A 12,361-nucleotide genomic window follows, 5' to 3' on the forward strand; every position below is an offset into this window, starting at 1 on the left:
CCCCACGGGTGAGGGTGAACTCAGCTGACGGGGCAGCGATAAACCACCGACGGGTTTCTGAGGGTCGGTGTTAAAAAGAAGAGGGAGGAGGCAGCTGGGGCAGCGCCCCAGGCACACCCCCAGGGCTGCTGCGGGCTCCTGGGCTCCCACCGGCAGCACCGTCCCGGCCCTTATTTTCATCTCGACAGGGAAAGTGCTGCCTAGGGTGAACTATACATACAAAGATAATTTTAATTAATTTATTTATTTCTTTACACATAACTGAAAGTGATGTTACAGTACATAAGTTATTTACAACTGTGCAGTAATGTGTTGCAAAATAAATTATCTAGAAGGCAGCAAAAGTACATTGTTAATGTATATAAAAACTGTACAGCATTTATGGGATACAATTTTTCTTTATATGAGTATTGGCTCTGTAGTGTTTTCAAGTTATGTTCTCAGAAAGAGAAACGAAATGCCCAAGATTAAAGGAAAAAATATATAAACCACATGGATTTTACTCCATTAAAAACACAGTTGGCAAAGTCCTTTCTCTGCGTCCCCATTTCCCCGCCCGCCGCCGGCCGTGCGGCTCCTCTGCTCCTCCCAAACGGTGGCGAGCGGCTGCTGCGGGGCGCCGCGGGCGACCCCCCTCCGTCCACACCTCCAGAGCCGCGTCTGCCCAACTTGGACGCTGTCTTTTTTTGTTTCTAATTTCTTTTTTTTTTTTTTTTTGTAGTTTTGTTTTTTTTGTTTGTTTTTTTTGAGGTTTTTTTGTTTTGTTTTGATTTTTTTTTTTTTTTTTTTTAGACATACCCAGGATGGAACGAGAAACTCAAACACCCCCCCCTCCCCCCATGGTTTCCTACTGCAGCTTCTCCGCGAGGAGATCCGCGACCGGTGGAAAACAGAGAGCTGGAAATCACGGTGTTCACAAGTACATGAATCACGTGGTTGCTGGCCCCGCTCAGCAGCTTCTGCAACACACAAATGGTGTCCTTGGCCTTCTCCCTCCACGCCTCTGCCAGTCTCTTGGCCGGTGAGTGCTCGCTGCCCGCGCAGACCGGCTGCCTCCCTGCCGCAGCAGCCGGTTGGAAAGGAGATGCGCCCCGGGCCGCTGCCCGGCGGAGCTGCCGTCAGTCCGGAAGCGAGGGACGCGTTGTGAAGAAAGTGCAATTATTTTTCTTATTGTTTTGTTTTCTGCCGATAGCTGCTTCCTCCTCCTCTGACCAGGGATTCATCAGCAAGCGGTAAGGGTGAATGTGAGCTCGACCGCCCGACCTCGGAGGGCTCCCGTCCTTGCCAGTTTTCAGTGATGTCGCCTGGTTTGGAACTGTCATGCCGGCAAGAGCACAAAGTCATCGTTCACGTCGACCATTGGCACATAGAACGAGGGCACCTCGTTCACGCAGAGGGATTTGTGCCCCGCGGGGTCCAGCTCCTGCACCTTCAGCTGCCACTCCATCCTCTGCACCGCGTTCAAAGCGGCAGCTTCGTGTTGCTGTCGCATGAGCAGGCACGTCTGCGTCGGGGGAAAAAAAAACAAAACAAAAAAACAACCAAGCGGAGATGAGGGGTGAGCGGGAGAGGGCAGGAAAGGCTCCTGCTGCCCGTCCCACCCGGCAGAGGCAGGGGCCTGAGGCCACACACGCCCTGGCAGGAAGGAATCCTGGATTTGGGGCGTCTGCCGCCCGCAGCTCCCGCAGGAACGGGGGGAAAACCCACAAAGGGCCTCGTGGGGCGGCTCTTAAAGGCCCTCAAGCGCTCGGAGCACTGGCCCACGGGGCAGACAGGCCCCCGCAGCGTCCCTCGGCTGCCCGTGAGCGGGGTCCTGCCGAGGCCCTCCCTGTCCCCAGCTGAAAGCGCGCCCGGGTTTGCCCCCCCGGCTCTGCTCACTCCTCTGGACAGTCACTGCCTGAGCTCCCGCCATCGGCTTTGAGCTGGCTGCGGCCCTGCTGCTGGCGCAGAGCAGGCCCCGAGGGTTTAACTGACCGAGACAGCGCCGCGCCGTGTGGCATGAAGCAGGGCGGGCGCCAGCCAGACAACCCTCAGCAGAACGTGTCTCCTTTCCCCCTTTTTTTGGAAGCCCCAGAGGTAACCGTGCTCCCCGGTCCCCGCGGAGGCTCCCACCTCCCCGCCGTGCCGCGCACGGAAGCCTCCCCTGACACCCAACGCTGCCCAGACCACGGCGGGACACCGGCTCCCAGCAGATATTTGGAAACCACAAAAGCAGCTTCCAGGCTACGGCAAGAGCTCGTGGGGGAACCCTCGTGGCGGGAGGCCGGGCAGCAGGACGGCAGCTGCCCGCAGCACCGGGGCTGCCGCGCCGCTCACCTTCATTCGATCGTACTTGTCATCCACGTCTTGCAACCAGGAAATGAACTGTCGCGCGTTGAAACGATCTCTGACCGATTTGTTTTCGTCTCCCTAAGCGGAAAAGAGCAAAAGGGAATTCACACGTTTTTTGTTTTTTTGTTTTTTTTTTTTTTTTAACTTTCAGCAGTTAGGGGTCTACCGGGCCATACCCAAAGCCCGCTGAGGGCACACACTCATCAGAAAGGTGCCTGCGGGGAGGGAGAACAGAGCACGTGCTCCCAGCTGCTCCTGCAGCCCTTTGCCTCAGCCTCAGACAGACAGACAGACACACACCTGCTCGCACTCCCCGTTTTTGCTTGTTTTGCACAGAATCTGCCTGTGCCAGCCCGTCACAGCACCCGCACCCCTCCGTCTCCTTCAACTCACACCCAAGATCATTAACGTCTTCGCTGTAGAAGCTCAGACACTTTGCTAGGAAATGCCGAGGGATAAATCAAGGCTCCTGGATCAATACTGTGGGACACTAATGAATTCCAGGACCCTGTGCAGGGACAGGCCCCCCCCCCCCAATGCAGCACCCCGCCGAGGGGCTGGCGGGAGGGCTCGGGGCCCCCACGGCCAAAACCAGCCGCCGTTCCCCCTTCTCCAGCACAGAACGACGTGAAATGGAAGGAAGAAATGAGCAGTTCTTGTGGGCTGTGAGTCTGGCTCTTTTAAAGCCACTCTCCAGACACAGATCAATTTAACGGCGCTCTCCCCTTCCTTCAACAGGAAAAGGTGTCCAGAGTCCAGCGAAATAAACCTTTCAACCCTGCAAATGATCCTGATTGAGAAGAGAGGTCCTGAGACTCGCTGACAGACCCGAGTCACCTCTGCTCCCGAAGAGACGCGGCGTCCTGGATGTGTTTCCTTCCCCTGCACACACGTGGGGCGTCCCAGAACACACGACACCACAAACGGAGTTGGATGAGGCAACTCAGGCACGTGCTGGGGAGGGCTCCTGCGGCACATCCTGCGCCTGCGCGCCGTGTGGGCCCCCGAGCAGGGAGAGCATCCCCAACTCCTGCCTACAGCCCTCCTCCCTCCGCCCAGACACACTCCGTCTCCCGCGGGCTCTGGCACAGCACCTGAGACACTTCTTCACCACCCAGCCAGGCACTGACCTGATTTTCTAGAGGCATGTTATAGACCTCGGAGTCCAGCAGCATGGTGCAGGCACTGAAGGGCACAGCCTGGTTGGCAATAGTCCTTGCTGCCCGACAATGAACTCTCAAGATCTCCTGCTCGCAGGAGACAATGAGCTTCTCCTGAGGAAGAGCAAAGGAAGCCGTGAGCCTGGCAGCCTCCGTCTCCCCAGCAGAGGAAATTCGGGGCCTCTCCCCCCGGAGGAGGTTCCCCGGGGTGCTGCCTTACCCGCTCGATGCTGTGCTGGAGCCGCAGCTTCCCCCGGACGGCTTCCTGCTGCTTGAAGAGCTCCTTCAGAGGCTCGGCCAGCGAGGGCGGCGGGGCGATCTGCGGGCACACACAGCCGAGGGTTAGAGCCAGCCACAACCCAGAGCTGCCAGGTGCCCCCGCCACGGGCCCTCGGCACGGCCACCTCGCCGAAACGCCCCTCGGCCACGGGCTGGGGGCTGCTGCCACCCCCCGGGGTGCTGTGCGGAGCTCGCTGGAGGGAAAACCTGTTCCCTCCGCAGGCGGGAGGCGAGGGACAACGTCCTGCCAGTGCTCAGACCACAGCGAGGGGTGAGACAACAGGCAAGAGGTGCCCGGTGCTGAGAGATGAGCTCGGCCTGCAGAACCAGAGCTTCAATCACCCTGCAAGGACAGGCTGTGCAGGGCCTGAGCGCCTCTGAGGAAGGGGACGATACTGCAGGAACAGCATCAGCAGGAGCAGCCCAGTCTGCGCCCCGGGAAGGGTGTCTGTGTCCTCACCTGTCCTGCGCTCTCCCGGGGAGCAAAGCGCTCCTCGAGCACAGCCCGAGTCGCAGAGCAGAGGAGCGGGGGGCTCTGGGGTTTATGAATGAACCGAGGCCAAAGCAGCTCCCACAGGAGCACGGCAGAAATACCCTCAGAGCGGGGTGTTCCGCCCTGCCTGCGCCAGGGAGCGGCGGCGGGTGACGGGGCCGGGGGTAGCGACCCTCCTCCTCCAGGCTGCATCCCGGGTTTACTGCCTGCAGCATTAACTTTATTGATGCATTTGTATTAGCAAGCCTGTTCATGCAGCACAGCAGTGAAATGCAGGTCCCACTGCCGAGGAGCGCGGGCTACCAGCATGGCAAATATTGGTGTCTGGGGAAAATGAAGGCAGGAGTTAAAAGCCACCTTTTTCCTCCAGTCTTCTAGGTTCATTACCCAATTACTATACTGCCTGTAAAAGCACTTTTGCCTTCCAGCCTCAAATCCAGTGGATTCATACAACCTTGCTCTAAAGCCTGAACAAATCTCAGGTTCCTAGGCACAGCCCAAGGTCTTTCTCCGCAAAAACACAGCACCTCAGAGGATGCATTTACCACGCAGCCATCCACTTACCAAGGCTCAGATCTGTCACCACGTTCTAAAAGCGGGCCAAAGCCATGGTGGGGGTGCCATCGGCATGGCAAGGGCGCTCGTGGTGCACGGGGGACAATGCGGCCGTGCCCGTAGCAGCAAGGGAGGGGACGGTCCCTGATGCTGCGGTTTAACGAGAGAAGGTGACTCACCACTGGAATATGGAGCTTGCTGAGAGGTTTGCCATCCAACAGGTACGAGCCTGTATAGGTGACATATTCAGCGTAGCACTGCGGAGCTTGGGGAGTAATATAGCAGAGGATTTTCCGCTTCTCTTCAATCTTTTTCCTGATCTGGAGGTACTCAAAGTAGGGGTTGGACCTGTCACTGTGATAAGGTTCAATGTCGTCCAGTTTTATAGCATCTACGATAGCTGCCAGTGTTTGCTGGATCATCTCCCTGGTCTGCTGGGTGGACGTGTTGATCTGCTGCTGCAGCTGCTGGTTGGAGCGCTGGAAGCGGCGCTTGCGCGGGTGCTGGGCCTGGGAATCGTCCTCCTCGGTGATGCGGCCTTTGGCACGGGTGGCGGGCGCAGAAACGGGAGGAAATTCCTTCTCAGAAGAGGCGGCGTTCTGCTTGTTTTGGTTGGCGAGCATCTGAGCCCGGTTCCTGGTAATCCGCTGAGGAATCTCTTCTATTTTGGGTGGTTTGGGAGCTTCTGCTACTGGTTTTTGTACCGGTTCAGCTATTTCTGCTTGAGTGTTGCCCGGAGGCGCGTCAGCCTGTGAGGACGGGGCCTGGCTCCCCCCGCGTGCCGCAGCACCCTCCTGCGAAGCGCTGCCCTCGGCGGGCGGGGGACAGGCCTGGGGGCCGCTCTCTGCCCCCCCACCAGAAGATGACAGGTCTTCGTGCGCGGCCTCCACCTCTTTGCTCTCCACCTGAGCAGACTCGGCCGGGGCCTGCTGGAAAATCTGCGCTTCCGAGTCCTCCGCTCCTTTTTCCTCAGCTACGTTCAGCGCTTCCGAGGCGGTTTCTTGCACGGCCGCTTCTGGTTTCTGCTCCTCTGCCTGGGGCTCGGGCTCGGGGGGCAGGGCGGGGGCTGCCTGGCCGGCCGGAGGCTCCTCCGGCTCCGCCGACGCTATTACGGACGCGCTCGCTTTCACAATCCCGGCGCTTGTTTCTGAAGGCGCCGCTGGGTTTTCCTCCACCGCCTCTGCCTCCGCCATCTCCGTCTCTGCGACGTCCTTAGGTTGGAGCGGCAGCTCCGGCAGCGAGAAGGGGCCGAGGTCCAAGTCATCTTCTGCACTGGTGAAGGGATCAGGCCACGTTACCGCCTCCTCCGTATTTGCAGGCGCAGCGCTGTTGTTTTCCAAATAGTTGTTTTCTGGCGCGCTAACAACTTCTGCCTGAGGTTCTGCTGGCATACAGGGGGGCTCTGGAGGTATCTCAGGTGCTTCTTCTGGAAGAGGCTTGCAGTTGTTGAAGAACGTGTCTAACCTGGTAGGGGACATGTACGGAGCTTGATCCTCGGCATTCGCTATTTCTCCTGGAACTGCTTCCTCAGCATCCTCCTTGACCTCATCGAGCCCCGGTTCAGAGACGGACAGAGGGTAGGATATGGGAGAAACGGGGTAGGAAGTATCTGTGGGAATGAAGGCTACTGGTGGAGGATGAATTGGCTCTAGGGAACAGAGCGGAGGTTTAGGGGACTCGGAAAACCTCTGGGGAGATTTCATCAGAAGCTCCGAGCCCATGGACCAGCTGACAGAGTGCTCTGCGGGGTTACCCATCAGGCTGGGAGGGATGGCGGCCTCGGGGTTTCGGGAAGGAGGGTTATCCCAGTCTATATTGTTTTGTTCTGGCATACCCGAACTAAAATGGTTTTCTTCAATTGGTGGCAAATAGGTTGATTCAGGTGGCATAATGGAGGCGGTAGCTTGCTGCTCTTCCGTGGTATCCAAGGGCATGCCGAGGTCGGGGGGAAGAGCACTTTCCACAGAAGGAGCCAGCAGTTCATCTCTGTGTGAAGGGGAGGATTTTGCTTGTAAACCAGAAAAGACACTTTCGGGTGACTGGGCGACTCCGCTGACAGGTCCTGGCGCACAATGCAAAGCTTCCACTTTCGGTGATGAAACCCCGTAATCTGGCGAGTAATACCCGGGAGACAAACACTGGAACTTCTCAGCGGGAACGGAAGGGAGGGGAACTTTCTCCTCCATTAAATGCTGCACTGGGGAGTCATAATTTGACGATGCCGGGACACTTTGCTGTCTGAAAAATTTATCTCCGACACTGAACTCTTCTTCGGGTGCCCTTCTGATATCAACCGAGATGGAACGATAAAGGTTTGTGGAGGGGATGGTACGAGTCGGGGTCTGACTCGGGTTCTCGGGGAGCCCGCCGGAAACGTTGGCGTATCTGTCGAAGAAGGATGGGGAACAGGCGTTCATGGACATGGTGGATATGGGCAGCGAGTGCTGCGAGTCCGCGCATTCAAACATCAGGTCCGTGTAGTCTTCGTTGCTGCACGAAGGAGTCCTGGGCGTCTGCATCACCTCCTCGTAGCTCGGACACGAGACGACGGACGCCGGGGTGGGGACCCCCGTCGGGCGGTTCTGATCCGGCCTGGGGGAGGCCGGGAGGATCTCCTTCAGCTGCGGGCCCGTTATCCAGTCCTTCGAGTCTGTCCCGACCGCGGGCTGCGCCTTGTTTTCCGGTGACAGTATAGGAGTCAGCGGACCCAACTCTTTAAGTTTCTTGTCCTTGAGCTGAGTATCCAGCGTTAACGGCTTCTTCGTTGCCAGATCCAGACTCCTCTTGCGCACGTCTTCCGAGCTTTTCAGTTTGTCCTTTAATTTGGGGTCTCCGGACCTGTGCCTCATTTTCTCCATTTGCTTCATTCTCTCTTTGTGCCTTTTGTGGCGCTCCTCAATTTCCAGGTCTTTCTGGCTCAGCATCCTCTCAAAGCTGGTCATCATCAGATCACCATCTCCCAGAAGTTTCTCCCTTGGCCTGGCATCCTTCTTGCCGCTGTCTTTGGAAAGGGTTATTTTTTCATTCCCGTTGCTGATTTTTATTGACTCCGATTTGTCTTTCTCTTGGTTCTCCTTGAGCTTCTCCTTCAGTTTGGTTTCGCCGAATTTGAGGTTGTCCTCTTTTGATTTGTCTTTAAAGGTGGTAACTTGAGGACTGTCCTTGTCTTTAAGTGTTGACTTTGGCTCGTCTTTGTGATGTTTGAAGAAACCATCTGCATGTTTGTCTCTATGCTTTTCCTTTTCCTCCTTCCATTTTTCCTTGTGTTTATCTCGCTTCTTTTTCTCTTTAACTGTGCTGATGGTGCTGGAACCGTAAGTCTTCTCTTTTTCCGCCTTCTTTGACAGCTCTCTTTCAGAATCATTTTTATCTTTCTTTTCAGAAAATAAGTAATCAATGCTTTTCTCTGGTTCCTCATCAGGCTCTGCCTTCATGTTGTAGGAAGTGCTAAAAGCCTCCCCATCCACAGAGAAATCTTTTTCATAATGAGTGGAATCCTTTCTGCTGCTGGAGTCTTTGAATTCTTCTGTTTTTTCCTTTTTCTCCGTCTTCTCCTTCTTTGCTTTTTCCTTCTCGTGACTTTTCTTTGATGAGGATGAGGAATGTCTGTGTCTCTCCTTCTCCTTGAGTTTGTCCTGTAAGCAGGGTAAAGGGAGAGAGTCCTTAAACTTTTCTTCAGTGGCATCAGTCAGGGAGAGGTTAGAAGACTCAAAGAGGCTGGTCAGTCCCGGATCTTGCCCTCTATCTGTGAAGCTGTCAGAAGAGATCTCGCTGATTTTGTCATTGGAGTCATCTCTATAGTCGTTCAGAGCCTCCTCCTCCAACTTCTCCAGCAGGCTCTTCTCTGACTCCCCTCCTTTCGAAGACTTTTTGTCTTTGGAATGCTCTTTATCTGGCTTCTCCTTATGCTTGCTTTTCACCTTGTCGTCATTGGCGTGTTTCTTTTCAACCTTTTCTGGGAGCTTTTGCTTGTTTTTCTTCTCTTGAGTGGAATCTATGGATGTTCTGTCTTTCCTGTCCTTGTACTTCTCGGTAGAGTCTTTATCTTTCTTCTCTTTGTGTTTTTCAAAGGAACTCTTCTCCTTCTTCTCTTTTCCCCCTTCTGATGTTCCTTTATCCTTTTTCTTCTCCTTGGAGTCTTTATCTTTCTGCTTCTCTCCGGAATGTTGCCGGTCAGAGGAGTACTTGCGGTGCTTGTCGGGGTAGAGCTCCTTTTCCGCGCCTGCGCCGTCGTCCTTCTCCTGCAGACTGTCCAGACGGTGCAGCTCGTTCCCAGTGGACTCGCTGACTTTGAACCCGGTCAAGCTGTAATCGTCCCTCTCGTCTTCGCTCTCGTCGGTGAAGATGTCTGCGATGCTGTACCAGCTTTTCTCCTTCCCTTTCTTCTCATCCTTTTTCTCGGAGAAGTCCTCTCGATCCGCGGAGAAGTTCTTCTCTTTCTTCTCTTTGACCTGATCGAAAGAACTCTTCCTTTCTTTGTCTTTGCTGTGCAGGTCTTTGTACTTCTCTTTAGTTTCTTTTTTCTCTTTGAAACTCTTGTCCAGTTCTTTGTCTTTCAGGATTTTCTCAGGAGCGACTTTTTCATTTTTCTCCTTGTCGCCTTCTTTGGATTTTTCCTTGTATTTTTCTGGCTTCACCTTTTCTTTTTTTTCTTTATCAGGAGCATCTTTCTTCTCCTTTTCCTTCCCAGAATGGTGCCTCTCCCAGCTCTCCAGAGTTTTACCACTGAATTCGGGGTCAGACTTATCCTTAAAGAACGTTTCGCAGCCATATTCTTTAAAGTCATCTCGATAGGGCTCCTCCTGCTTCGTTTTGGTATCTTTTCGATCTTTAGAGCCATCAGAGGAATCTTTCCTGTCTTTGTTGGTTTCACCTGTATCTTTTTCTTTCCTCTCCTTGACACCCTCTGCAGAATCCTTCCTTTTCTTATCCTTTTCAGGCAAATAACTAGGAGTACCCTTGTGTCTGTCTGTTTGGTCCTTTTTCTTCTCGGAGCTTTTGTCCACGTAATCCCTCTCTTTCTTCTTTAAGAAAGTGTCCTTTTCATTCCGCTTCTCGTTGTATTCCTTCTTCTCTTTCGTTTTGTTTTCCTTTTTCTTGTCTTTAATTTCCTCTTTCACGGGTTCTATGATTAGTTTTGCCACGGTGTCATTCTTTATCTCCCTGAAATCTGTTACTGGAGAATCCCAGCTATCTTCACCTTTGAAATCGAAGGACGAATCAGAAGACAAGTCTGAAAACCACCTCTCCTGCTGGTCATCCGAAAGGCTGAACTTCGTGTCCTCGCTTTCGGGAAATTGGTTTTTGTTATTAAACTCATCAAACCCAGACTCATCCCTGTAAAGTTTTTCTTTTTTGCATTTTTCTTTCTCTTCCTTGAAGGATTTTTCCTTCTCTAGTTTAGAAACCTTCTCCTCCTTCAGCTCATTCTTCTTCTCAGATTTTGACTGCTTGTCCTTCGACTTCTTCTTCCTCTCCTCCTTGTGTATTCTGGGCTTCTCCTCTTTGGGAGACTTCTCCTTTACAGGTTTCTCTTTTTCTGATTTACTTAATCCTTCTCTGAAGGATTTGCTTATGTCTTTACTACCATCTTTGACTTTTCTTAATGATTTCTCCTCTTTCGAGGATTTTCCAGTCTCATCTTTAAACAACCACTCCTTCTCCTCTGCTTTACCCTTGGGGAGCTTTTCCTCTTTCTTACTGTGTTCTCGCTCATGCTTTAACACTTTCAATTTGTTTTCGACTGGATTTTCTGTCTCTACTATCAAGCCTTTCTCAGGCTTTTGTTTAGAGTCCTCAAACTCAAAAGAAAATGTTTTGATTATTTTAATGTCTTGGCTGATGGGACACTGCCCCTTCTCCTTGTTTTTATGTTTGTGTTTTGTTTTATGCTTTTTAACAACCTTCCCCTCCTTGTCCAGCTTTGGAATTGCTCCATCCACATTGCTATGGAATGAATTCTTTTTCTCAGAAACAGTGTTGTGTGGGGTGTTTTTCTTTTTGTGCTCTGGTTTCTTCCTGACTGGCTTTAGCGACTCTAAGCTCGAGTCCTCGGACGAGTAGTCTGACTCGCTCGTCAGCCTCGTCCTGGTGGAGTCCGATAAGGAACTGACATCTGACCAAGCTGGAGAAGATATGGTTTTCCAATTGTCCGTCCTCCAGTGCTTGGAGTGCTGTTCTGTAAGATTGGGATTATGTTTCTGGGATGCTAAACTCCCATGAGAAGAGGTCGATGAGGCAGACAGAGAGTTAAACAAGGAGGATTCCTTTAGCACTAGCCTGGAGTCCTTTACACAGCTAGAGCTCTGAAGAGAGTCTCTATCATCCTCCTCACTCTCCACGTTTTCACTCTCTGATTCAGAGGAACAAAATTTGTCATTTTTTTTGCCAAACCGAACCTCTTTGCTTTTCGTCTCCTTCTTCCGCTTCTTTTTTACTTTGCTTTTCTCCTTCTGCGGCTTTGTGCTGGCGGGCTCCCGAATTTTGCTGCTGGGCAATATCGAGTGGGTCGAAAGTCGCAGCTTCTCCCCCGTCCCCACAGCAACGCTAGTCTCCTCCTCATCCGAGCTGTCCGACAGGATGCGGTGGGCAGCTTTCTTTGGTGTAATTGTGTTATTTTTAGTATAAGTTTTCACTTCCATTTTGGGTATGGAAATGAAACTGTTTGCTTTAGTCTCTTTTCTGTAATCCTTTTTCAGCAAATGTTTGTCATCGACTGGCGGGACCCGGTCCTGCTCATCGTCCTCATCAAATTCATACTCATCCTTCACCGGGGTGATGGTTTTGGGGGGCTCCTGGGCCTTGGGCTTGTGCTTCAAACCCTTCTCAAACTCTGAGTCTGTGTTATTGCCATCAACAGAGCTGGAGGGAGCGAAGGAAGGGGCATCCTCCTCTTCTGAGGTCTCTGCAGAGAGAGAAGAACAACGTGTTAGGGGCTGTGAGGGGCTTCGGGGAGGGGACAGCACCAGTCTGCTGCAGACGTGAACCCCGGGCCAACAGCCCTGCCGCCCTTTTCCCTCACCCAGCCTTTGCTGAGTTTGCAGCTGAAGGCTCGAAATGCCCACCTTGGGAGATATTTTAGGAAGGAAGAGCTATCCAGTCTCAAACCTGCACGGGGTGTTCCTCAAAACAACATCCTGGCTGTAGCAAGAGAAGTTTTTAACAGGGTTACGACTGCACACAGCGTAGGTCAAGACTCCCCGTAAGACTGGAATTCTAATTAGCACTAATGAAAACCTGCAGCGTTTCCCACCTGGCACAGCCGCAACCTGAGACATCAGCACTGGTAGAGCCGAGTGCCCATGGCCCCCAGCCGGGGAGGGGGGAACACATGACGCAAAGCTCCTCCTCTCTGCGCCCAGGCGGGCGCCGTGCCCACGTTTCAGAGGTAAGATATCCATTTACCTGCAAGCGGCTTCCAATCCTACATCTCGACTGCACCAGGCAAGGGATCTCAACGGAGGCTTCCAGGGCAAACAGCTAGAGCTCCCGGAGCTAAGGGCTGGCAGTTATGTTGTCTGAATTGGGGTTACAGCTACAGCTG

General features: G+C 53.1%; 1 protein-coding gene across 3 annotated transcripts in view; it reads right to left on the bottom strand.

The window, feature by feature from the left end:
* Positions 1–225: 225 nt before the first annotated feature.
* Positions 226–12,361, bottom strand: part of ANKRD11 (ankyrin repeat domain containing 11) — a 154,445-nt gene continuing 142,309 nt past the window's right edge. For all 3 annotated transcript variants that reach the window (XM_074913436.1, XM_074913435.1, XM_074913437.1), the window contains 5 exons: positions 4,998–11,722; positions 3,712–3,810; positions 3,462–3,605; positions 2,317–2,409; positions 226–1,504 (listed from right to left, as the gene is read on the bottom strand). In XM_074913436.1, the coding sequence (XP_074769537.1) occupies positions 1,319–1,504; positions 2,317–2,409; positions 3,462–3,605; positions 3,712–3,810; positions 4,998–11,722 (7,247 nt within the window). In that variant the 3' untranslated portion in view covers positions 226–1,318. The remainder of the gene's footprint in view (positions 1,505–2,316; positions 2,410–3,461; positions 3,606–3,711; positions 3,811–4,997; positions 11,723–12,361) is intronic.

Source organism: Athene noctua, chromosome 9, assembly GCF_965140245.1.
Source record: "Athene noctua chromosome 9, bAthNoc1.hap1.1, whole genome shotgun sequence".
In the NCBI taxonomy this organism is placed as follows: domain Eukaryota; kingdom Metazoa; phylum Chordata; class Aves; order Strigiformes; family Strigidae; genus Athene; species Athene noctua.